The sequence below is a fragment of the Bubalus bubalis genome, chromosome X (genome assembly GCF_019923935.1).
Source record: "Bubalus bubalis isolate 160015118507 breed Murrah chromosome X, NDDB_SH_1, whole genome shotgun sequence".
Taxonomy (NCBI): domain Eukaryota; kingdom Metazoa; phylum Chordata; class Mammalia; order Artiodactyla; family Bovidae; genus Bubalus; species Bubalus bubalis.
Genome location: NC_059181.1, coordinates 40,821,263 through 40,845,707, shown reverse-complemented (window position 1 = coordinate 40,845,707; position 24,445 = coordinate 40,821,263). Strand labels below are relative to the sequence as shown.

The 24,445-nt window shown below is 39.8% G+C and overlaps 2 protein-coding genes across 3 annotated transcripts in view; one reads left to right on the top strand and one right to left on the bottom strand.

The window, feature by feature from the left end:
- Nucleotides 1-24,445, top strand: part of CASK (calcium/calmodulin dependent serine protein kinase) — a gene marked incomplete in the record, with an annotated part of 361,613 nt that overhangs the window by 215,078 nt on the left and 122,090 nt on the right. Inside the window, 1 exon segment of the mRNA XM_045164543.1 lies at nt 24,184-24,286. Coding sequence (XP_045020478.1) covers nt 24,184-24,286 — 103 coding nt within the window.
- On the bottom strand, nt 8,060-17,176 carry GPR34 (G protein-coupled receptor 34). Of its 2 annotated transcripts, XM_006048706.3 has the most exons (4): nt 16,955-17,175; nt 16,248-16,339; nt 10,921-11,025; nt 8,060-9,777 (listed from the first exon to the last, which is right to left on the bottom strand). In XM_006048706.3, exon 4 carries the CDS (start codon nt 9,695-9,697, stop codon nt 8,567-8,569), a length of 1,131 nt encoding a protein of 376 aa, XP_006048768.1. In that variant the 5' UTR covers nt 9,698-9,777; nt 10,921-11,025; nt 16,248-16,339; nt 16,955-17,175; the 3' UTR covers nt 8,060-8,566. The 2 variants fall into 2 exon arrangements, with proteins under 2 accessions (XP_006048768.1, XP_006048769.1); XM_006048707.3 differs by lacking the exon at nt 10,921-11,025 and having other exon boundaries at nt 16,955-17,176.

The following is a 24,445-nucleotide window of genomic DNA, read 5'->3' as shown; positions in this document are numbered from 1 at the left end:
GTCTCACTGGCCACAAAGGGGAACTGAATATGAACATGCATGCAAACCTCATCAGTTCCCTTTGCAACCAGCTGAAAGTTGTTTTTAATATAGCGGAAACAGTGTTTTTCTTTTGAGTACAAACCAAATTTCCACCCAAATAATGAAACATTTCTGCTTCCGACAGATCAGAGGACACATAAGAGGACACTACATTGTGAGAAAGGCAATTCAAAGAGAAAGTCAGAAAACAGATAAAACTCAACTGGGGAAGAGAAAGAGGTGCTGCTGAGTATAGGAGAGGAAAGAATTAGAGTTGAGGGTATTGGGGGTGCTAGAAGGTCCTGGTAGGGGATAGAACATGAGAAGAGGTAGGAAACATAGAAAGGAAATGTGTATAACAGGAAAGGGCCTGTAACAGCATTGCCACCCGTGTTAAAGGAAGGCATCTAGATCTTTTAGTCCAGAAGTTTGCCACTGGATAACATTTGAAAATAATCACACATCAGAGTGATTACCATTCCCACCTGAGTTTATACCATTGAGGCAGTTGTACAGTGAAGGTGTCTTGTCTCCCAGTTCGGGATGCAAGGTGGTAACCTATTCAACCACTCTGATTACACATAACAAAGCCAAGTGACAGTAACAAAACAAAGACATGAGTGAAGGAAAGTTACACGGCTCAAAATAGCCTGGAGTTAAAACTCCCCTCTGGGTCCTCCCCACCATTCTATGCAAAACAAAGAACTCTCTCACCCCAAGAAAAAAATGGACCTTAGGGTTGATTATACCCAGCTCCCAGCCGATCCCAGCCTCTGGCCAATCTCCAGAATTCCTTGCCCCAGCCATTTAAGAGATAACTAACCTGAACAACCTTGGAGAAGAACAGGCCTCCTTATGACAGTAGATTTCCACATATATGCCTATATATACTTATTGTTTTCTTGGGTTAGTGCAACAGCTCACTAATCTGACTGCTGCCCCTTCTCGCCTCATTAAAGGCGATCTGTTCCTGTAAAGTGCCAGTCTCATTCTTTTTCCGAACCTCGCCTTCTCTAATTCTCTTACCCTACAATGAGCACCTAACATAACAAATGTCACAAAACTCCCAGAATCCAGCGATTTATTTTAGATAGAGTTTAAGCAGTCTCTCTAGCAGTGAATATTAACAAATGAATGAACAAATCTGCTACAAAAGAAAGTTCTGGAAAACTGCTTGGGGACCACTGACCATACAGCAAGCAGCCTCCTTCCTCTGCACCACCCCACCTCAGCCGCACAATCTGAAGAGCCCGAGGCCATGACTATACAGGCACAGCCTGATGGACCAACAAAGATCACCCGTGGCCCCTGGTTGCCACTCATTATGAAGGCAAAACCCAAAACTTCTGTCAAAGAGATCTTAGGAACATCAGATCCAAACCTTATTAAATGCTCCAAATGCTGCCTTCCCAGCCTGCTGAGGATCCATGCTATAATGAAATAGGTCTGCTAGCAGGTAACTCACTGGCTTCCTACTCTATAGTCAGGTGAAACATGCTGCTTTTGCAGCTCCTGTCCTTCACTGGTCCTCTTTCTGCTTGCTCACTGAGGCCACACACATGCATGCACCTGCACACACACAGTTTTGTTCTGTCTTTCCTTTAGTCTTCTGCTTTAAGGCTAAATAATCCCATTCTTTCAAACCGCCCCTTTCTCCTCTGCTCTGCTACTTGCTCAAGTTTCAGAATATGGTTCTGACCAGCACAAAATAGCACGAGTCTGCACGGCTCTTGTCCTGGACTTTGCTGTCGTTGGTGAAAGCTCAATTGCCCTTTCTAAGCGCTTTCCCCACCTCATTTGGTCCAAGTCAGCTTCCACTGTGTATATTCGTAGTTCTGATGTTTATCTTAAGCTTCTGACCATTCCATTTTGTATATTTCCCCTTTCTTTTGGCATTTGAGTATTTCAGTAACATACATTGAATGTTTCTTAATGGCTAGGAATATGTATTCATTCATTTAGCCTTCACAACACTATGAGTTAGGTATTCCTATTATTCTTATTTTCTCAGTAGAGGAAAGAGAGCTTGTACAAGGTTACCTAGTAAGTGATGAAGCAAGAAACTGAACTCAGTCAGTCTGGTTGCAGCAGCTGCCCTATGAGCCTGTTACGCTGCCTCCTAGTTCATTATCTAATATTTAATGTCACTAGGCTCAGAAGACCAATTGGATCCAGCCCCACCATAATCCTCGCTGTGGCCTTACCAGTGGGGTGATAATATTCTTGGTCCATTGATTAAGACTTTTCTCCTGGACTCGGTCCGGATGGGCAATACCAACATCTTCATAGTCTCCACCTCACTTTTTCTTCCAAGTTTCTCTCACCTGCTAGTGAATGGCCAGTTCTTTCTTTAAATATGTTGATACATTTAACAGATCTACTCCTGGTCTAGGAGACTTTCTATCCCTCTAAAATAATTTGCATGTCTATACTAACATGTTTGAATTTTGTAGGTTAACACTCAGGAAACGTTTTTCTTCTCAAAGGACACCTCATTTGCACTCCTGTGTACTATAACTGAATGAAATGCTAAGCTGTCTGATTATAAGATCATTTTATCTACAAATTCTTTGGCTTGGTCCTTGAAGGGTGACTGTATTCCAGAAGGCCAGGGTTCCTCTAGATTTATTGATTAGAAAATGTCTTCCTTTCCTTGTGGTGACTGGCAGAAGAAACCATAAGCAAAGTAAAAGACACGTCTCAGACTGGTAGAAGTTTTTTGCAACCCATATAAAGAACCAAAGATTAGTATACAGAATATCTAAAGAATTATGTCAATGATTTGAAAGAAAAAAAGAATACAGGCAACTCATTATAGGGAAAAGGGAAGGAGGTTTAGATATGAATAGATCATTCACCCAAGAAGAAACATGAATGGGCAAAGAGATGCTGCTGCTCCTTTTCACTTGTAATCAAGGAAATGCAAATTAAAACCCTGGGGAGATGCCATTTCGCACCTCTCAGATTGGCAAAAGTTAGTAAATCTGATAAAACTAAAGTATTGGTGACGATGTGGGTAGAGGAACTCTCATCTTGCTAGTGGTGGAATAGGTGTATAAATTGATAAAAATCACTTTAGAGAGCAGTTCGTCACAAGTGAAATAAAATGAAGATGTGTATACCCTTTACAACCAAGCATTTCTACTTCTCGGTGTCAGCCATAGAAAACTTCCACACATGCGCGCAGGAGACTTCACTTGAACGTGGTTTCTAATAACGAAACTGTGGAAACCACCTAAAGGCCCATTGTTAGGAGAAACGGAGAATCAAACTGTTGTTTGTTCTCACAATAAACACTATGCATCTGTGAAGATGAATGAGGGGGACCTTCCTATATCCACATAAACACAATTTGGGTGAAAAAAATTACAAAAGGGTGTATTAGTAAGATACTGTTTGTGTAAATTTTTAAAACAAAAGCTAATGTACATTGTTATTCGTACCACTTACGTATGTTGCTGCTAAGTCGCTTCAGTCGTGTCCGACTGTGCGACCCCATAGACGGCAGCCCACCAGGCTCCCCTGTCCCTGGGATTCTCCAGGCAAGAACACTGGAGTGGGTTGCCATTTCCTTCTCCAGTGCATGAAAGTGAGAAGTGAAAGGGAAGTCACTCGGTCATGTCCGACTCTTCGCGACCCCATGACTGCAGCCCACCAGGCTCCTCCATCCATGGGATTTTCCAGGCAAGAGTACTGGAGTGGGCTGCCATCACCTTCTCCCTACGTATGTTGTAATAGGGTAAACATGTACACCAGAGAGATATACACTAACTTTAGGCAAGCGGCAACCTCGAGATGAGCTCTAGTATATCTTCTTAGATTATGTATAGGTACAAAAAACAGTTAAGTGAATAGAGCCCAAACATTTGACATCTGCATAATCTCACTGATGGGTGCTTAGCTGCCTGTTACGTTGTATTTTTGTATTTTTGCTTTGTTGTATGTTTGAACTATTTTATACCTAAAAGAAGAGTATATGTGGAATTACCAAAGCGAAGTCGCTCAGTTGTGTCCAACTCTTTGCGACCCCGTGGACTGCAGCCCACCAGGCTCCTCCATCCATGGGATTCTCCAGGCAAGAGTACTGGAGTGGGGTGCCATTTCCTTCTCCAAACCAGAGGATAACTAACAGTTCACCATTGCCCCTGGAATAGCTTGTATGGCTTACTAAAGCAAAAAAGAGATTCTGTGCATCATCAATACCTGTATCCAAACCATAATTAGAAACCTTTTCCAAAGCTTATCTTAGGATGGTTCTTTGTGCATTTCCTGGGCTAGAAGCAAAATTAATAAGGGTGAGATGCTTTAATTTGATTTCTTTTTTTCTCCTTCTGTTCAACTTGCTTTTGTACCATTTAATCATCCATATTTCAGGCAGAGCTTTTACAGAGTGTATGAATGTGTGATAGCTAGAAAACTAGTTTTTTAAGATGTTGATTTTTTTTATATCACATACTTTTGATGAGTAATAGCAGATTTTTTGCCCTAACTACATGGTAATGCCCATGTATGATGTGTTTTTTTAATAACAGAAGACATCTCAGTAATTACCGTTTTGCTTGGGCAAAATAAAATGCAAAATGAAAAGCAGTGTTTTAGCAGAGACAGTGCCTATGGAATAAAAGTCTACCAACTTGCATCGCCTCATGAAAAATGCAGTTGATACTTCCATCACAATGCAATTAGGATTAAATGATTTTAATGCATGTCAAGCACCCAGCACAGTAAAAGGCACATCAACAAATATATTTTATTCAATACCTTGCTTCCTACTCCCTTGCATGTGAACTTGAAGGGGCAAAATAGAAGTTTAGGACAAACCTAGCACTTCTTTTTAGCATAGGGTCTATTGTGAAACCACCATGAAACCAGCCCTTCACATCTTAAATTTGAAAATCACAACCAAACTGAGGCACTTAGAGGAATTGTGTTCTCAACTGGGTCAAGTATCTATGAAAAAGGACACTGTATCATCCATTGTGAGAGTTTCTATCTCAACCAAGTTGACATAATTCAGATTATATGGTGAGATTCAATCACTTTGTTCTGATCAAAAATACAAGTTTCTTTAGAAATTTATGGTGTCCTTTGGTGCCTGACATAGAAGACTCTCCAGTAAATGTCATATCTGTTGTGAATTTTTTTCCCACTTTGTGCTTTAGCTTTTATTTTTGTTTACAGTTTTTGACGCCCCCCAAAAATGTCTACTTTTTAAAGTCAAAACTATGCATCTTTCCCTATGGTTATTTCTATTTTATTAACAGGAAGTCCTCTCCCTTCCACAGATGAGTTAGTGTTTTAATGCATTCATTATTTACATTTAACTCTGATCCACTTGGAATTGTTGAGGGGTATGATACAAGTTGTTGTTGTTCAGTTGCTCAGTCGTGTCTGACTCTTTGTGACCCCATGGACTGCAGCACGCCAGGCTTCCCTGTCCATCACCATCTACCCTGTCCATCACCATCCATGAGTTTGCTCAAAATCATGTCCATTGTCGATGCCATCCAACCATCTCTAAATTGGCTTTTTATTTTCTTTTAAATAACCACAACACTATTTTCAATAAGTGCAGCACTATTTATGATTTCTTCCTTCCCCAGTGCTTTTTGTGATGTCGTCTTTATTTGTAGGGATTCTCTCTGAAGGAGGCAAGTGTATCAGTCACCCAGAAAATTTTAAACCCACTTTGCAAGATTCTTGCACATCAAGAATCTTGGGTTTCCCTCTGATTTGTTCCTGCTTCTACCCTTTTGAGAGATTAATTTGGCATGTAATCTTCTCATGTATCCTTGAGGGTCTGCATAGAGATGTGAGCTCTGCTCCACTGATAAGTTTATCTTTGCATGTGCTCCATGCAGTGCCATCATTAATAAAGGATAAGAATAAAATTTAGTATCTGTTAAAAGAAGTTTCCATTCATATTTCAAAAAACTAGAAAATAATTAGCCTGTTAATATGTTTCTGCAGAATCCAGGCTGCCTGTTGAGAAAACTCTATTTCATGCTGTTTTTCTCTTGTGGATAACTTTCAGTAATGCTTTGCTTCACAGAGCTGTAATTATATTAGTTCTACTTTCATATCAGCAGGACTGAAGAATCTATTTTAAAAAGAAGTTGAAAATAAAACCTTCTGTACTAGAACATCATTTTCTTCTTCTATTGACCTGATCTTAGAAATTCAACTGCCATCAAACCCAGCTCTGCACAGAATAACTTTTCCAAAACTAACAGCAATACTCAGCATTTAGGTCTTACTCTTGCAACCAGGCAGTTAATTTTGCCTTTGTTTGGTTTTGCATATGTGAGATATTATTTAGAGACTTGTTCTGAAGATCTGTTGCAAGGTGAGGATACGTATATACTTTTGCATTTCCCTTTTCTGTATGCTTCTAGAACTAAACCTTGGCTTGGGGGAGCTAGGGACAGTATTTCAATAGGAAATAGAAGATTATATATAATAAATAGCTTTGAATTTGGTAAGTTTAGCAAGTTTTTCTAAAAATGTAGAAATATTCTACAGGATTCAGGTTACTGTGAGGTGTATAGGTTACTATAAGGATTCAGGTTACCATAACATCTGTTGTTATGCGCTTATAGATAGGTTGACTTTTATCAATATTTATTTTGACACAAATATTATAGCAAGAATTGACTTGGTGTACTTTTTTATTCTTTGATAATGCAATTGTGCAGGGCTTTATAGGAATTGTCACATTTAATATAAATAATGAGAAAGCTTCTAGAATTATGAGTACGTATGTTACTTTTAATGTTCCTTAACTAGTAATAATAATAGATAATGTAATTTAACCAAACTATATGTTTACAATAGAGACACATAGGGATATAAAATGTTTACTAACAATGTAAAAAAAATTTATTTTGAGAACATGAGAGGAAATCAGTATTGTCATACTTACTCAATTTCAGTTTGGTATTTGTTGATGTTGTCAAAGCAAAGTAATAAAAAATTTATAAGGTCCTACTGCGTAGCGCTGGGAACTATATTCAGTATCCTATGATAAACCATAATGGAAAAGAATATGAAAAAGAATGTACAACTGTACTTCAGTAAAATAAAAATTTTTTAAAAGAATATAAGGACCCTTTCTCTTAGTTTACTCTCTAGTTATTTTTTAATGTACATGAAAATTTCAGAATTTGCTTTTAATTGTATTCTACAGGTTTTCTGTATTGTTATGAAATATTTTAAACACTGAGATATATACCAGAAATAACATAACACTCATGTACCACCACACAGGCTTATGCTATGCTATGCTATGCTAAGTCACTTCAGTCGTGTCCGACTCTGTGTGACCCCATAGACGGCAGCCACCAGGCTCCCCCGTCCCTGAGATTCTCCAGGCAAGAACACTGGAATGGGTTGCCATTTCCTTCTCCAATCACACAGGCTTAACAAACATTATTAATAATTTGCCATGTTTGCTTCAAATCTCTACAGATGTAACCATTAACTTCAAATTGGTGTATATGTTTGTGCTACCACATATGTTTTATATTTTTATTGCATATGTATAGATCTGTAAAGAATATGAACATGGTTTTGTATTTTACATAAATTATTTCTTATGGTAGATACCCTTTGCAGTTTTTGTTTGTTTTTTATTCAATGTTATTTTTGAGAATTCTCCATGTTGATGCATGCAGATGTAGTTTATTTCTCCCTTCCTTTGCTGATGCATACTCATACTTAGGTTGTTTCCATTTGTTTAGTATTATGAGCAGTAGGTCAGTGAGCATCTTTACATGTGTTTTATGTATATGTTTCAGTGCTTCTGTAAGATGTATACCTAGCAGTAAACTTGCTGGCTCATAGGGTATATGCATCTTTAATTATACTTTACCAAACTGTGCGGTCCAAGATGGCTAAATTGCTAATAAATCTGTTTTAAGTAAGTTGCAGTTTTAAGTCCCGTTGCTAGGCTATTGAATTTTAGCTCATCAATCGTTTGATTTTTACTGTACAGTATTTAAATTCTTTCCATTTTATCTAAGAAGTCATAGATAATAGGTTGATTTCAGATGTTAGAATTTTATTAATTATCATTTTATCTGTTGATAGGCTTAGACATAAATGAATACAGTGGCAAATTATACAAGCTTTTCAAATGACAATGAACATATATTTTCTGACATTTTAAGTCAGTCCTGAAATCAGTTAACTGTTAAACACACTTTAAATTAGTATTAGGTACTTGATTTTGAATAATTACTTTAGTGACTTGAGAAACTATGATGTTTTCTTTCATTATTCTATAGTCAAAACCATAAATTTCAGTTAATTTTATAATCTATGTTAACAGCATTGGCCTAACAATATATTTGTAAAAGATTTTATATACAAGTGTACTCCAGTGATGACTGTGAGCTTCCTCTTGAAATATACTACAATCAAGCAAATGAAATATGACAGATAAGCAAAGAACTTCAGGAAGACCTGAGCTTTGTTTCATGATTTTTTGTTCTTCAGGGAATTAGGCTGCATTTTATCACTTTTTCATATGTTCAACATAAGTGCTTTAAGAAGTAGTCTGAATTTTAGCCACGGCAGATGTATCATGTAGGGAGTATCCTGGTTTAAATTCTGAAGTACTTTCACTCCTGCTCGCTTCCCCTTGAAATCGTCTAGAAAGAAGCTGGCACATTATCTTGCGAATATTACTGGACATCAGGAAATACATGACTGGATCTAAACAGCTGTTAAAAGATGAGAAAACCAGCATGATCTCATTGGTTTTGTGAACGATTTCCTTCCAATAGCAAGACGACACATTTAGCTGTGAAGAAATATAGACAAATCGGAAGGCGTGGTAGGGAACAAAACATACAGTAAAAATGATAAGCACAATGAAGGAATTCCGGGCGGTAGTGGCATATTTACCAGAATTCGGAAATTTTGACCTCTTTTTAGAAATCCTCAATAGATTCTTCCCAATCTTAATATACGAAAGAATGATTAGTAGGAAAATGAGCCAGAACATTACCACAAGAACATAGTTAAAAATTGCTTCTCCTTTTGCATTGACCTTATCTCTGTAATGGAAGCACATCGTGGAATTATGACCTCCTTTCTTAAGGGTTAAAACAATCATAGTTAAAAATCCAGCAAGAGCAATTACCCATACTATACAGCAAACATAAATACTCTGCTTGGTTGTTATTGCCTTCCGTTGTTGGATAGACCGATTAATTTTGATATAACGATCCAAACTGATGAATCCAAGCAAAATAATGCTAATATACATGTTCATATAAAATAGTGTTCCCACAACCTTGCAAAGAATCACACCTAGTGTCCACTTGTTTTGATTAATGTGATACATTATTCGGAAGGGGAGGCAGAAGATAAGTAAGAGGTCTGCAATGGCTACATTGAGTAGGTAAATCTGAATGGAATTTCTTTTGCGGTGGATACCCAGGAATACATAGAGGGCAATTATGTTTCCAACCAGCCCCATGATGAAAATAACAGAGTAGAATGTTATTAACACACTGGAGAGTAATTTTTCATCCATGGAGCAGGCAGTAAAATTTGATGCTCCTGAGACATTGTGTGGTGATTGAACGCTATAATTAAAGTGCACTCCTTTGGAGGAGCAAGACCAGCTGCTGACTGAAGTTGTCGTCATCGTCACCATCTGACTTCTCATTCTCTTCTGGAGGGATCAAAAAGTGAAGGTGCTAAAAGGACATGTTCCTTGAGTGTAGCTTTTATGTTCTCAGATGTTTCCTACAACAGAATGCCAAACATTGAGTGAGTTGTCGTTACGTTTGTAACAATACTTTAGCTCAAAGCACAAATAGTAAATGATTGATTTTTCAGACATTGTAAGAAACTTTTCTTTTATCCTACTTTGGCCCATGTAGATATCTGCACAGTCTATGCAGGAGCATTATGGTATCACAAGACAAGCAGCACATAGTGTAGAAGCTGTTGGAGCATCCTACACTAACCTTTTCTATCCTATGGTCAGTGTTCAAGGTCTGTTATTATATTAAAATCAACTGAACTATGGACTTGTCTTTTCTTGGGGAAGCTGGGATGGGAATAGAAATGGAGATAGAGATGACAGCTCATATTTTTCAAAGATGAGTTGTCAGTTTCCCTAAAGTGAAGACATGAGTGAGACATGAGTAAGACATGAGTGAGCTGAACCCACTGCTGACCCCTATCCAGTTTCCTGCCTTGACTCTGTCCCTCATAGATGGCATTCATTCATTCATTCATTTTGGCACCTATTGCCATGTAGTATGTGACAGACTGTGGCAGTCTCTCATTCCACAGTGGGAATAGAGGTGTATTAGAAGGCAATGGCACCCCACTCCAGTACTCTTGCCTGGAAAATCCATGGACAGAGGAGCCTGGTGGGCTGCAGTCCATGGGGTCGCTAAGAGTTGGACACGACTGAGCGACTTCACTTTCACTTTTCACTTTCACTCATTGGAGAAGGAAATGGCAACCCATTCCAGTGTTCTTGCCTGGAGAATCCCAGGGACAGCGGAGCCTGGTGGGCTGCCGTCTATGGGGTCGCACAGAGTCAGACACGACTGAAGCAACTTAGTATAGCATAGCATAGCATAGCATAGCTGCTCAGTTGTGTCTGACTCTTTGCACAAATAGTAATGGTTGATTTTTTAGACACTGAAAAATGTCCGACTGTGACCCATGGACTGTATGTAGCCCACCAGGCTCCTCTATCCAAGGGATTCTCCAGACAAGAATACTGGAGTAGGTTGCCATCCCCTTCTCCAAGAAATGGAGGAAAGGGTCATAAATTTCTTTTTCAATCTAACACCTCATTGAAGGTATTAAAATCACTTGCCTACAGGGGTGTGCAATTAATATAACAGACCAATAGAGCACAGCACTTGCCTGGTTAGGTAGACTCGCAACATTTGCACAGGAGAGCAAAGTACCAAACAAAACCAAGACAGGTGATGATGGCCGCCAGAGAGTCAGATTGGAGAGTCCACTGACCTAGAAGCATAGAGTGGCAATGTAAATAGGAAAGAGGACGTGCAATCCAAGATTTTGAAAGCAAGTACCTGCAGTTGACATAGTCTGTGGGCTAGGGCGTTTGGGACTGTTGGTAGTGTGTGAATTCCACTTGTCTGTGGCAGCAGACCATGATAGCAATGCTATTTGTTACCTGCTCTTTGTTGGGCATTGGCAGCTCTGAAGAGCTCAGTCTGAGAGGTCATCATAAAGAGAAGATGGGAGGATAGGATTCTAGGGGGTCTCATCGCATCTCTTTCTTAGAATGACTGCCATACTTCATTACAGAAGCTTCTTAGCAGGTATAACAGACATTCAGGGTCTCATATCAAAATGAGACCTAACTAACTCTGTGACCTTCAGTCAATAAAATAACCTTTTCTAAGCCTTAGTTTTTTTGTTTGTAGAAATGAAAGAAATGCATTCTACAAACAACAAAACTGTTCTTTTGTTTACCCTGGCATATACAAGTGTTCAGTGACAGATTTAAAACACCACTTTTTGATTAATTTCATTTTGGTGAATATCTCATGCTAAGTCACTCCAGTCATGTCTGATTCTTTACATCCCTATGGACTGTAGTCTGCCAGTCTCCTCTATCCATAGGTTTCTCCAGGCAAGAAGACTGGAGTGGGTAGCCATTACTTTCTCCAAGGGATCTTCCCAACCCGGGGACCGAACATCTCTTATGTCTCCTTCATTGGCAGGCGGGTTGTTTACCACTGTTTTTATTCAGTTGCCCAGTCATGTCCGACTCTTTGTGACCCCATGGACTGCAGCATGGATCAGGCCCCTTCGTCCCTCACCATCTCCCAGAGTTTGCCGAAGTTCATGTCCATTGCATCGGTGATGCCATCCAGCCATCTCATCCTCTGACACCCTCTTCTCCTGCCATCAATCTTTCCCAGTATCAGGGACTTTTCCAATAAGTCAGCTGTTCGCATCAGATGACCAAAATACTGGAGTTTCAGCTTCAGCATCAGTCCTTCCAGTGAGTATTCAGAGTTGATCTCCCTTAAGATTGACTGGTTTGATCTCCTTGCTATCCAAGGGACTCCAGCACCATAGTTCGAAGGCATTAATTCTTTTGCACTCTGCCTTTTTTACGGTCCAGCTCCCACAACAGTACGTTACCAGTGGGAAGACCATAGCCCTGACTTTATGGACCTTTGTCATGAGAGTTATGTCTCTGCTTTCAACACACTGTCTAGGTTTGTCACAGCTTTCCTGCCAAGAAGCAAATGTCTTCTGATTTCATGGCTGCAGTCACTATCCACAGTGATTTTAGAGCCCAAGAAGAGGAAATCTGTCAGTGCTTCCACCTTTCACCCTCTATTTGCCAGGCAATGGCACCCCACTCCAGTACTCTTGCCTGGAAAATCCCATGGATGGAGGAGCCTAGTCGGCTGCAGTCCATGGGGTCGCTGAGAGTCGGACACGACTGAGCGACTTCACTTTCACTTTTCACTTTCATGCACTGGAGAAGGAAATGGCAACCCACTCCAGCGTTCTTGCCTGGAGAATCCCAGGGACGGGGGGAGCCTGGTGGGCTGCCAGACGTCTATGGGGTCGCATAGAGTCGGACACGACTGAAGCGACTTAGCAGCAGCAGCAGCAGTGGGGCTGGATGCCATGATCTTAGTTTTTTTAATATTTAGTTTTAAGCCGGCTCTTTTCACTCTCCTTCTTTACCCTCGTCCAGAGACTCTTTAGTTCCTCTTCACTTTCTGCCATTAGAATGGTATCATCCACATATCTGAGGTTGTTGATGTTTCTTTACCCTCCTAATATTTAGCACCTCCTAAATACTGCTTATAAAATGAAGGTGAATATGACAGAGACCCTGCTCTTGGAAAATATCTTTTCAGGAGTGTGCATTCAAACTTTGAAAGCTGTAAAGTAGATTTGAATTACTGTAATTCATTTCCTGATTTGACATTATACGCAGAGAAAAAAATTTGAAAGAACTTAGCCCTTCTTAAAACTCTACCCAAATTTCATCCAGAAGCAACCATTTTAGTAGAGCATGAAATTCCAGTTTAAATTTTTGTAAAGAGGGAAATTGAATCCTCGGAAGGGGAACTGACTGGTGAAGAGGAAGTTATGTAATCCCTGATGACAGCCTGTCCCCAAAGTGCAGGGCTCAGAACAACAGAGGGAGGGAGGCAAGAGGACCGAGTTCAGTCTTTTGTGTGTCTCAACTGCAGGGAGCCAGATTTCACAAAGTTGTTAGAAACTTACAGGCGTGTTTCTGGTCATCTGAAATTCTAAAAAGGAAAAGGCAATCTAGGAAGAATGGCAGGCTGCCAAAAATGGAGCTGAGTGTGCAATGTAGATTACCAGGAAGAGAAGGGCCCCTGGAGAGGGACCTGTGTTACGTGGTCACATAGGGAGATGACTGAGGCTCAGGTAGAAACAGCTCACGGCCACTGATGAAAGTGAGCTGAGGCATGACAGGTGACGTGATTTTGAGAGCTCAGATAGCTGAAATAACTTTGAAAACTGTAGAGGGGTTTTTTGTTTTTTTCTTTTATTTTCTCCATTGCTGTATTTTAAACTCCATTAGAGGGCGACAGAGGATGAGATGGTTGGATGGCATCACTCATTCAATGGCCATGAACTTGGGCAGACTCCGGGAGATGGTGAGGGACAGGGAAGCCTGGCGTGCTGCAGTCCATGGAGTTGCAAAGAGTCGGACACGACCGAGCAACTGAACAAAAGAGTTAGGAAACAAGTCTGCTTAATTTGCCTCTGTGTACCAAGTGCCTAGCACAATAAATGCTGTTGAATGAAAGAGGGGATTTACTCAAAAAGTGTGTGAAGTCCTACATGTGGATATTAAAATCGACTGTTCAAGTACAGGAAGGGCGTTAGCTCCATTAACAGAAACACAGTTGTAGTTGACTGCAGTTGCCATATCCATTGTGTGATGTGGCTGCAACAAAAACTAACCTGTCCTTGGTTGACTTCATGCCTATGGAGTGTCTTAAATGAAGACTGTCCTACTAATCCAGTTCTGTCCTCAGCTGGTAAGGTTTGACCCTGAGTACAGGGTTTCATCCTCAGCAGCACACTAAGAGAAGGCCACAGAGCCAGTGGGGGGTGGGGGTGGGGAAGAGCAAGGAACAAGTGGAAGGAAACAGGCACCTGGAGATGGGAATGCGTTCAAGGCCGTGGAGAAAAGGATTGCACCTTGTGTTGTATGTCTCCCGAAAGCAGAACAAGGACCAGTGAGTAAAAATGCCAAAACAGATGTTGTCTCCTTTTAAGGAAATACTTTTTTAGAATGAAACCGTCTATCTTGGGAAGTAGTAAGGGTCTTACCACCAGAGATTTTTTGAGACTACCATGATTGGGTACTTTGTAGAAGAGACTCTCAGTAACTCTCAGTCCTGGCTACGTATTAGAATCCTCTTGATGGCTTTTTAAAGATACCAATGCCTGGTCCCCTCCCTAGATCTTCTGATTTAACTGGTCTGGAATGGGCTCCAAGCAATGGTTTCCACTAAAAGCTCCTCAGGGCATTCTAATGTACAGTCAGAATTGAACCCTCGAGCTAGATGACTGAACCGGTAAGTAATATTTATTTAGCATTTGCTGTGTACCAGGCAGTGTGTTAATAAGAGTATTTATATTATTTCATTTACATAATCCTTATAATAACTTTGTGAGGGAGGTATTAATGAAAAATAAAGATATTCATGATTGCTACCCATGACCACACATCCGTCTGACTTTCAGAGCCAGTGATCCGTTTCACCAAACCTCGCTCCTCCTAATCCCAAATGATCAGCATTTTCTTTATTAATGATGAGTTCTGTCAGCAATACTTTGATATGATTCCTTTAACATTATCCACACTAGCAATTTTAAGGAAAGATTATGTCACCTAAATTTACCTCTTTGGAAAAGGTACTAATCTTTTTGTTTGCTATGTTCATGAAAATAAGTCAGTCAGTCCAGAGTTTGCTGAAATTCTCAGAATGCTGAGCAGATTTTCCTCCAGAGTATGTCTTTCAAACTTATTTCTAGGCCTGATAGCCATGATCAAGATGTTTCTAGAAAGCCATTTAGCACAAAGCCTGAAACCATTTGCCTCAGCTCCAATCTGCAGATAAAATAAATAATAATTGAGTAAGATTACCAATAAACCTTCCTTGTTTTGCTGCACTTTCAAGCTCAAAGAGAACAATGTATTTTTTAATACTAATAATATCCATCATTTAGAAGCCTATATTGAATGGCTAGTGTTGTCATTTATTAATGAATTAACAGATTAGATTCCATTTTGAACTTAATGGCTGATTTCTGTCTCCTTTACAATGTGCCAGTCACTTTCTGTTCCCAAGGCCATTTACTGATGTTTTCAAAACTACTTACTTGATTTGTTAAGAATGGCCAGTGAAGATAAGAAACAAATCACTACATTCACAGAGTGGACCAATTTCCCAGTGGATATGAGTTGTGACTTGTGTGAAGTGGTCACTGTGGTTTTTTGATAGTAGATGGTTAATGGTTTTTAATGGTATTACTTGACAAATCCTGACGTTTGCAACCCTGTTATTAGTGCTGCACTGTACCCACTAGCACCACCTTTCTGGGCCAGTAATTTTTCAACTGGCTGCTATAGGAACTTCTGTACTGGGGGGCAGGACTCAAGATTCCACTGTAGCCTCCAATGAGCAAAAGCTTTTTAAATGCAGTTTGGGGGGACTTCTCTGGTAGCACAGAGGATAAGAATCTACCTGCCATTGCAGGGGACATAGGTTCAATTCCTAGTCCAAGAGGATTGCACATGCCATGGGGCAACTAAACTCATGCCCCACAACTACTGAGCCCACACTCTAGCGCCCCCGAGCCACAACTCCTGAGCCCGTATGCCACAAGTACTGAAGCCTGCCCCTTCTAGGGCCCGCAAGGAACAGCTACTGCGAGCTGCAGCCACTGAAGCCCATGTGCCTAGAGCCTGTGCTCTGCAACTACAGAAGCCACGGCAATGAGAAGCCCGCACACCACCGTTAGAGAAAGCCCACACAAAATGACAGAGACCCAGCACAACCAAAAATAAATGGTAAAAGGTAGTTGAAGCTTTTCCGAATTTATAGCTAACAAAATACCAGTGAAAATTATTCCCATATAATAAATTCATGTATAAAAATGCAGTTTGGTTATGTTTGTGAAAACATCACATAGAAAATACATACCTATTTGGCAGTGCTATCAGCCTTTCACATTTGTGGTTTGACGTGATATCCACTGAATCACTCAGGCCATGCTTTAAAAATTGCACTAATTGCTGCATACAAAATGAAAATTAAAAAGCATGTCATTTTGGAAAGAATACTATTAGTAGTACATAAGATTTTGTTATCAATTTAACGGTGGTTAAAACATTTTTTTAAATTTAAGTGCATTGACTAAAGTGTATTTTGCTTTTTCTTTTCTCTAATATTCACCATAGTAACCTCTGAAACATGAAACTTAAATTTTAATTGATCTGGTAATGACCATAAAATAGAAGCCATATAATAAAGAAAATACTATCATTAAAAGTAGGGAGTCAGCAGAACTTAAAAGGTACTTATAATACACTGGAAATAAAGTGTGTTGCATATGAAAATAACTTAATCGATTCAAGTAGATCTGCAAGTCTTTGTCCAGGATACAAAACATAGTACAAACAATGTGACCATATTGATAGTATGATCTTAAAGATCGCATATCCTAAAGAAGATATGGCCTCATTTTAAGTCAAGTCAAGGCAGTGGTATCGTTCAAGCAGTTTGCTCAGAGTTCTGGAAGCAAAGCATTGCTAGTCACCCATGAAGCAGGTTTCATTTTTATTATTCAGATCACCAAAATGTAACTTCAAAAAAGATCATTTATGCAGTTGAAATCAAGGCATACTCACAGTTCAGGCTCTCCTGAAGTAAAAGGAGCTGATCCCCAAGCTTCCCTACACACAGACTTGTCTTGGTGTGTCAGCTGGGTTCCTCCATCCGGTTGTGGTGCAATTGGTTGGGTTTGTCTTTTTTAATATATTTGAATGTGGTAATAGGTGTATTTTTCTCCTTTCTTTTTTCAATATGACAACCCTTAGACTCCCTGTGAAAATATTAAGAACTTCACCACTATGCAAAACTTTTATCTTTAAGCTCAATCAACACTTAACTTTAGGAAATTGCTTGTATCTTTTACATGAATACCTTCCACCTTGACAATTATGAAAAGTTTTCCCTCCTCTCCCCCCCAAATAAAGAAGTCTATAAATTCTAAGCTAAAATATTCATTTTCTGTTTTTCCTAAGTAATGATACGTCATATGCTGTCTGGACCTTTAAAGCATAAGCATTTAATTTCTCTTTCTGGATTCATTTTAGAAACTGGCAATCAACATAAAATAGCATTCCTGTATTGCATTATAGTAACATGAGTAATGAATCGTTCTATTATTTAAAGTGTTACTTAGTGTATTTTATGTATTCCCTTAATTAAGACCTTGGATTTATTTTCTAACAGAATCTTATAATTTTAGGATTAGATGAAATTTGTAATAGTATTCTCTCCTTGATAAACTCTCCCAAGTAGATTGAAATATCTCCTATATTTTAAAGAAAATAGTGAAATTACTCTGCAGGGAGTGTTTTTGGTCCTAGTCCAGTGTTTAACCACTATATGTCCATCTATGTAACTGCTGGCCCTGCAGTTTAATCACATTTCCCCTTTTTTTTGGTTGTTGTCATCTGAAATGAAGAAAAGTTAGGTCTTATCCTCCCCATAATTATTGCACTGCAACTGTTTATTTTGCACTAAATAATATTTAACTCATTGGGCTTTATCTAACAATTTTAATTATCTTGGAGTACATTCTCTCTCCTAAACATCATATTCTCCAGTGCTCTTAGTTATAAATTTGACACATGGGATGGAGTATTTTTAAATTGCTAGAATAAAAACATTTTGTAGCTCTTACTTCCCCCTAGAACTTCTGAGAAGGAAGATCATTACTGTATTGGTCTGGGAGGAATTTCATGTGGGGAAGGCAGGTGTAAAAAAGCACATAAATTAACTACCTTAACTATTTTTAAATGTATAGTTTAGTGGTGTTAAATATATTGTGCAAATATACTTATATTGTTATATTTATGTTGTGTAAGTATATTTATATGCTTCAGTGGTGCTAAATATACTTATTGTTATGTTTGTATCTAGAAATTTTTCATCTTGCAAAACTGAAATTCTGTGTCCACTAAACAAGAACCCCTCCTCTCTCTACCCTCACCCTTGGCAACTACCTTTCTACTTTCTGTGGTTTTCAATACTCTAGATAATTCATCTGAGTCAAATCATACAGTATTTGGCTTTTTATGCCTGGCTTATTTTGTTTAGCATAATATCCTTGAGGTTCGCCCATGTTGTACCATATGACAGACTACTTTTTAAAGGTACATAATATTCCACTGTATGTATAGACCACATTTTCTTTATCCGTTCATCTGTCAGTGAACATTTGCATTGCTTCTACCTCTTGACTATTGTGAATAATGCTGCAATAAACACAGGTATACAAATAGCTTTTCAGAATCCTGGCAGGAATTTTTTAATGACTAGTGTTTATTATATGTTCTATTTCATAAAATCTAATATAAATTTTTTATCATAGTAGCTATTTTTCCACACCTAAGCCATCCCCTTTTCAAAACACTAATTCTGTTTCAATCTTCAGTTCCCTAATGACCCTGCTGCTGCTACTGCTGCTAAGTTGCCTCAGTCGTGTCCAACTCTGTGCAACCCCATAGACGGTAGCCCACCAGGCTCCCCCCGTCCCTGGGATTCTCCAGGCAAGAACACTGGAGTGTGTTGCCATTTCCTTCTCCAATGCAGGAAAGTGAAAAGTGCAAGTGAAGTCGCTCAGTCGTGTCTGACCCTTAGCGACCCCATGGACTGCAGCCCACCAGGCTTCTCTGTCCATGGGATTTTCCAGGCAAGAGTACTGGAGTGAGGTGCCATTGCCTTCTCCGCCTAATGACCCTACTGTGACCCAATTTTGAGTATAAGCTTTTCTTAGTTCTTCCTTTGTATGAGCCTTTTTCCTGTTCATTCTGAGCTTTCTGCTTTTTGTCTCAGTGTTCTTAGCTTATTCCCATACATCCTCTTCCGCTCACCCTTCCCCTTCCTTGAACTTTGTTGCTATCTTAGCTCTTTATACAAAAGATAAAAGTAGAAAAGAAGAAATAAACAGATATGCTGGTTTCGTGCTCTTACTGATATCACCCGCCTCTCTTTATCTAAATCCCAACCCTGGTTAAATTCAGCTGACCTCCCATTCCAGGCCTGAACCCCACCAGCTAAAATGAAGACCGCTGGGTGTAAACACAGAATAGTGTTGATGGGTCTTGCTTTAAACTCATGACCACATGCCTTGAGTGGGCTCCTATGCTGCCAGCAGTCCTGCCCTATTTCCTTAGTCTGGGGCTTCTCAAAGCATGGGTTGCCAGACTAGTAGCATCAGCGTCACTCAGGAACTTGTTAGAAGTGCATGTTCTTAACCTCATCCCAAACCTTATGAGTCAGAAACTTGGGGGGATGTAGGCCAGCAACTCTGTATGATACTAAAGTTTGAGAACCACTGTCTTAGTTCATTTTCCTATCCTTTGAAAATACTTTTTCACACCTTCGCTCTTCTCACGCCGCCAACAGCCCCCTCTCCTTCCCCACTGTCAGTTGCTGATCACTTTTTATTTCAAGTAAATGGAGAATAAAAGTGCTCAGAAGAGAACTTCCTCATCTTCTAACATTCACATCTGCCTGCGTCTACAGGTGCCTCCCTCACTGTCACTAGGGCCAACCCCCTTCCCACTTGTACACTACATCCCATCCCCTTTCTTTTTGAGGTCATTTTTTTCCTTTCTATAGGATCTTTCCCACCAGCATGCAAATGTCTGTCTTTAAAAAACAAAACAAAACTTCCCTGAAGATGTCGATGGAGTGACCTAATGCATATGTTGTTACGTGAAAATTCTGAGTATTTGTATGCATTATTTCATTTTCAAAACAAAACAATGGAAGGATAAACCAAAAACTGATACACTCGGTTGCCAATGAGGAGGGAGAGACTGGGCTTGAGGAGAGGAAACAAAAGGTAGGCCTCTCTGAGAGGTATTTGTTTATGATTGGGCTTCCCTAGTGGCTCAGACAGTAAAGAATCTGCCGGTTATGCAGGAGACCCAGGTTTGATCCCTGGGTCTGGAAGATCCCCTGGAGAAGGAAATGGCAACCCACTCCAGTATTCTTGCCTGGAGAATCCCGTGGACAGAGGAGTCTGGCGGGCTACAGTCCATGGGGTCACAGAGTCAATTCAGACACGACTGAGCAACTAACACAGTTGACTTTGAAACTTTATGAACGTGTTTTGTATAATTAGAACACCAAATTAAGTCAAAATCTAGTTAAAACAAATTGACCTCACTATGTAACAAATTGAAACTATAACCACAAGGAGAATTCTTTTAAGTGACTTTAAAATAGGGTTACAGGTAAAGTATTATACAAGGAATTGCAGGCACCTTTCACTCAGATTCCCCATATGTGAACATTTTACTGGTGAAATGATGTGGTTTGTTTTAAAAGACTTCAGCAAAAATACAATAACAATAAATGGTTGGAGATAGATAAAGCAGTAATGACAGAATGTCAATAATTGTGAAACTGGGTGATTGGTTACATGAAGGCTTTGTTAATTTGGTTTCTCCAGTTGTAAATATTAAAAAGTTAAAGAAACTTCCTTGGCTTCACATTCTCTTCTAGCTACATCCCATTTTTCTAACCCTACTACAGTAAAGTTTTGAAAGATATCTGAATTTACTATTTCCACATCATCTCTTCCTATTCTCTCTTGAACATAGTTCAGTGGGGATTTTTGTCTGTGTTATACCACCAAATGGCACCCCACTCCAGTATTCTTGCCTGTAGAACCCCATGGACGGAGGAGCCTGGCAGGCTGCAGTCCATGGGGTCACAGAGTTGGACACGACTGAGCAACTTCACTTTCACTTTCATACCACCAAAATCCTTATCAAGGTCATTAGTGAATTTCAAGTTGCCAGATATCATGATCAATTCTCACCTTTAATGACTTCTTTGTAGCCTTTCAGGACACCAGTGTCTTCTGATTTTCCCCCTGCTTCACTGTCCATTTTGTTTCCTTTGCTAGATTGTTCTCATCTTCCTTGCCTCAAATACTGCTGTGTACCAGGTCTCAATTCTCTGACCTCATCTTCTCTATTAGTAGTTCACTCCCTAAGTGATTTCATTCATTATCTTGGCTATAAATATTATGTACATGCTTTTGATCCCAAATTTATATCTCTAGTCCCAGCCTTCCCTCTCCTGTCTTACATGACTTTACACTCAATTTGTGTGAAACCAAATTCTCGATCCCTCTTTCATATTTCTACTCCTATATAGATTTCCCAAATTCAGTAAATGACATCCTCATTTTCACTCAGTTGCTCAGGACAAAAAGCTAATTACCATACTTCACCTATCTCTGTCTTTCACACCTCATATCCAGCAGCAGTTCTTGTCAAATTTACCTTCAGACATATCCTGAATGTGACCACTTTTTACCCTCCCGGCCTCTATCACTCTGGTCTAGTCCAGATTACCATCTTCTCTTGCCTGAACACCCACAGAAGCCTCCTATCTGGGCTCCTTTCATCCATTCTTGCGCCCTTGCCATTTCTTCTCCCTGCAGCAGCTGAAGTGATCCTTTCCAAACCTAAAACTGATCTTCATGCTCTCCTGCTCAAAACTTCCCAATGGTTTCCCATCTTGCTCAGCCTAAAACCCAGAGCTCTGTCCTTGACTTCAAAACCCTAGACAATAGGGTCGTTGATCATCTGAATCTCATTTCCTACCCCTCTTACCTTTGTTCATTCCTTTCCCAACACACTGGCTTCCTCACTCTTCTCCAAACATAGCAACCCCCTTCGTGCCTCTGAGCTTTTCTCCGTAGTATGCTCCACACCAAGATCTTACCTCCATGTGACTTTCTGCCGCTTCATTCTGGTGTGTGTTCACCTATTACCCTATTAGAGAGGTCTTCTCTGACACTCCTTATCTTACTAAATAACAGCTCCCTGATCTCCAAACCTGTAACACCTACTTCCTCACCAGCTTAATTTTCCCTCCCTAGCACTTAACATTACTTAACGTTACTAGAGTCTTCTACTCATTTACGTATGTTGGTTTCTTTATTTTTTAAGTTTCAATTTTATGACTTATCTCACTAAAGGGTTTGTTGAGAGTGACTGAATCCACACCCCGTTGGATAAATCTCAGTGTAACATTAACTTAAGCGTAAATATAGTCAACAAACTATAAAGTGTATACCCTGGGATTCCAATTTAAGCTTCTACTACTCTTTCCTAAGAAGGTAATGATGACACTGGCCGGGAGACCCTGTCTGGGTCTCGTCTGTATTTTCTTCTTCTGCATCAGGCCCATCCTTTTCTAGGCTTGTTCATTTGCCGTGCCCCACACTAGACCTCTTATCATTGATCTCTGTTTGAACCAACTGAAAGTTTGCATTGAGAGAGAGCACTCTGTCAGTTGGTTTCTGTAGAGGTTTGCCTGTCCTTCGATAGGCCCTACCAGCTACTTTGTGTCTTCCTGCAGTTTGCTCACCATCCATGTACACTTGCTTTTTCTCTCCTCTTTCTCTCACTCATACACACATTTATACTCAAGGGCTCATTTTTCTTTGTGCTACACTCTATTGTAAAGGTCTTTAAATACCCTTGGACAAAAAATAACTTCTAAAGTATAAAAGAATCCTTCCCACTTTTGTATATCTATCATCAAACATCACTGTGGGTGTACCAGCTCAGAATTTTATTGCATGGGTCTCTTCATGCCCACTATCATGTAGGCTAAACCTGAACTAAAACTGGGTCATTTTATATCTGATCAAGTGTGGGAGAGAATAAAAAATACCTTTATCTTCCAAGCCTGAAGAGGCTTGCCTTTTTCACTAAACCCATATTTTAAGAGAAGGTCATAACATATGTAATGTTAGTCACAGAGAGGAGCATAGTATTTGAGCAGAGACCAAAGTTCCCTACAATTAAATGCCTTCCTGACACCAGCCCCAACAAGGTCCCAGAAAAAGGCAGATGCAGGAGGACTAGGTCCTATAAAGAGACTCTCACTGTAACCAAAAATCATATGATTCTTAGACAGCCCTGGTCAAGCAGCTGCTCCTCAGGGCGGGGTGGGGGGGGGTCTTTACCCTGGACTAGAGGCCAGCCCAGCAGTCTCCTTCCCCCCTTCTCTTTTCTCACTTCCCCTTCCCCCAGAGAGGAAGGGCACATCCAGAGAAGAGACCCCAGGAAGGAAGAGCATTGAATTCCAGAAGAGAAGGGCTCAATTAGAGTCATTAAATCTTACTTGGGAGTGGAACGAATAAAGAAAAATAGGATGGTGGGAGAGAGGGCAGAGAAAGGGTCATCAACATCCCCTAAGGGCCAAGATACAGTGGCTCTGTAGATAAAGTCAGATTTCAGGAAACTTAGGTGTAAAATATACTTTTCCTTAAACAAATGTAGGCTGCCACTCATTGAGAGAAAATATTGCATGAAAAGGCAGAAAACACATCTGTCTGTCTGCCTTGAACATCCATTCCTCCTGAGTGGTTCCAAGCACCACACCCTAATTTTAGAAGCAAATAATTCCTGAAAAATGTTGGATAAAACAGGTAAGTCTTTGGAGACATCAGCCAGACATGAGAACAGACAAATAATTCAAGCATCCAAAGTAATTCCAGGAGTTTTTAGAGTATTTTACTATATGGGCTTCCCTGATGGCTCAGTGGTTAAGAATCCGCATGCCAATGCAGGAGACACAGGTTCAATCCTTGGTCCGGAAAGATCCCCTGGAGAAGGAAAGGGCAACCCACTCTAGTATTCTTGCCTGGGAAAACCTATGGACAGAGGAGCCTAACAGGCTACAGTCCATGGGGTCACAAAGGGTCAGACACGACTTAGCGACTGAACAACAAATATGGTCATGTTATTTGGCTTTGTGTAAATTGTTCATTGACAATTAATCATTTTCTTTGGTTTGTTGTTTTTCTTTTCAGCCCCACTGTGTTCTCCTTGCCTCAAAGGAAAATTCGGCACCTGTTAAACTTGGGGGCTTTGGGGTAGCTATTCAATTAGGGGAGTCTGGACTTGTAGCTGGAGGTAAGAATGCTTTTTTAAAAAATTTCCTTCAAAACCACATCACTTTTTAGGCTGGTGTAAAGTTTTCAAACTAAATATTAGTCTATCCTTAGTGTTTCAGACCACGTTCCACCCCACCCCAAAAAAAGTGCCATAATATAGTTTTGAATTTAATAATTC

Bases quoted from the DNA above. Each gene is read 5' to 3' on its own strand.
- GPR34 (XM_006048707.3), bottom strand. From the start codon at position 9,697: ATGAGAAGTCAGATGGTGACGATGACGACAACTTCAGTCAGCAGCTGG.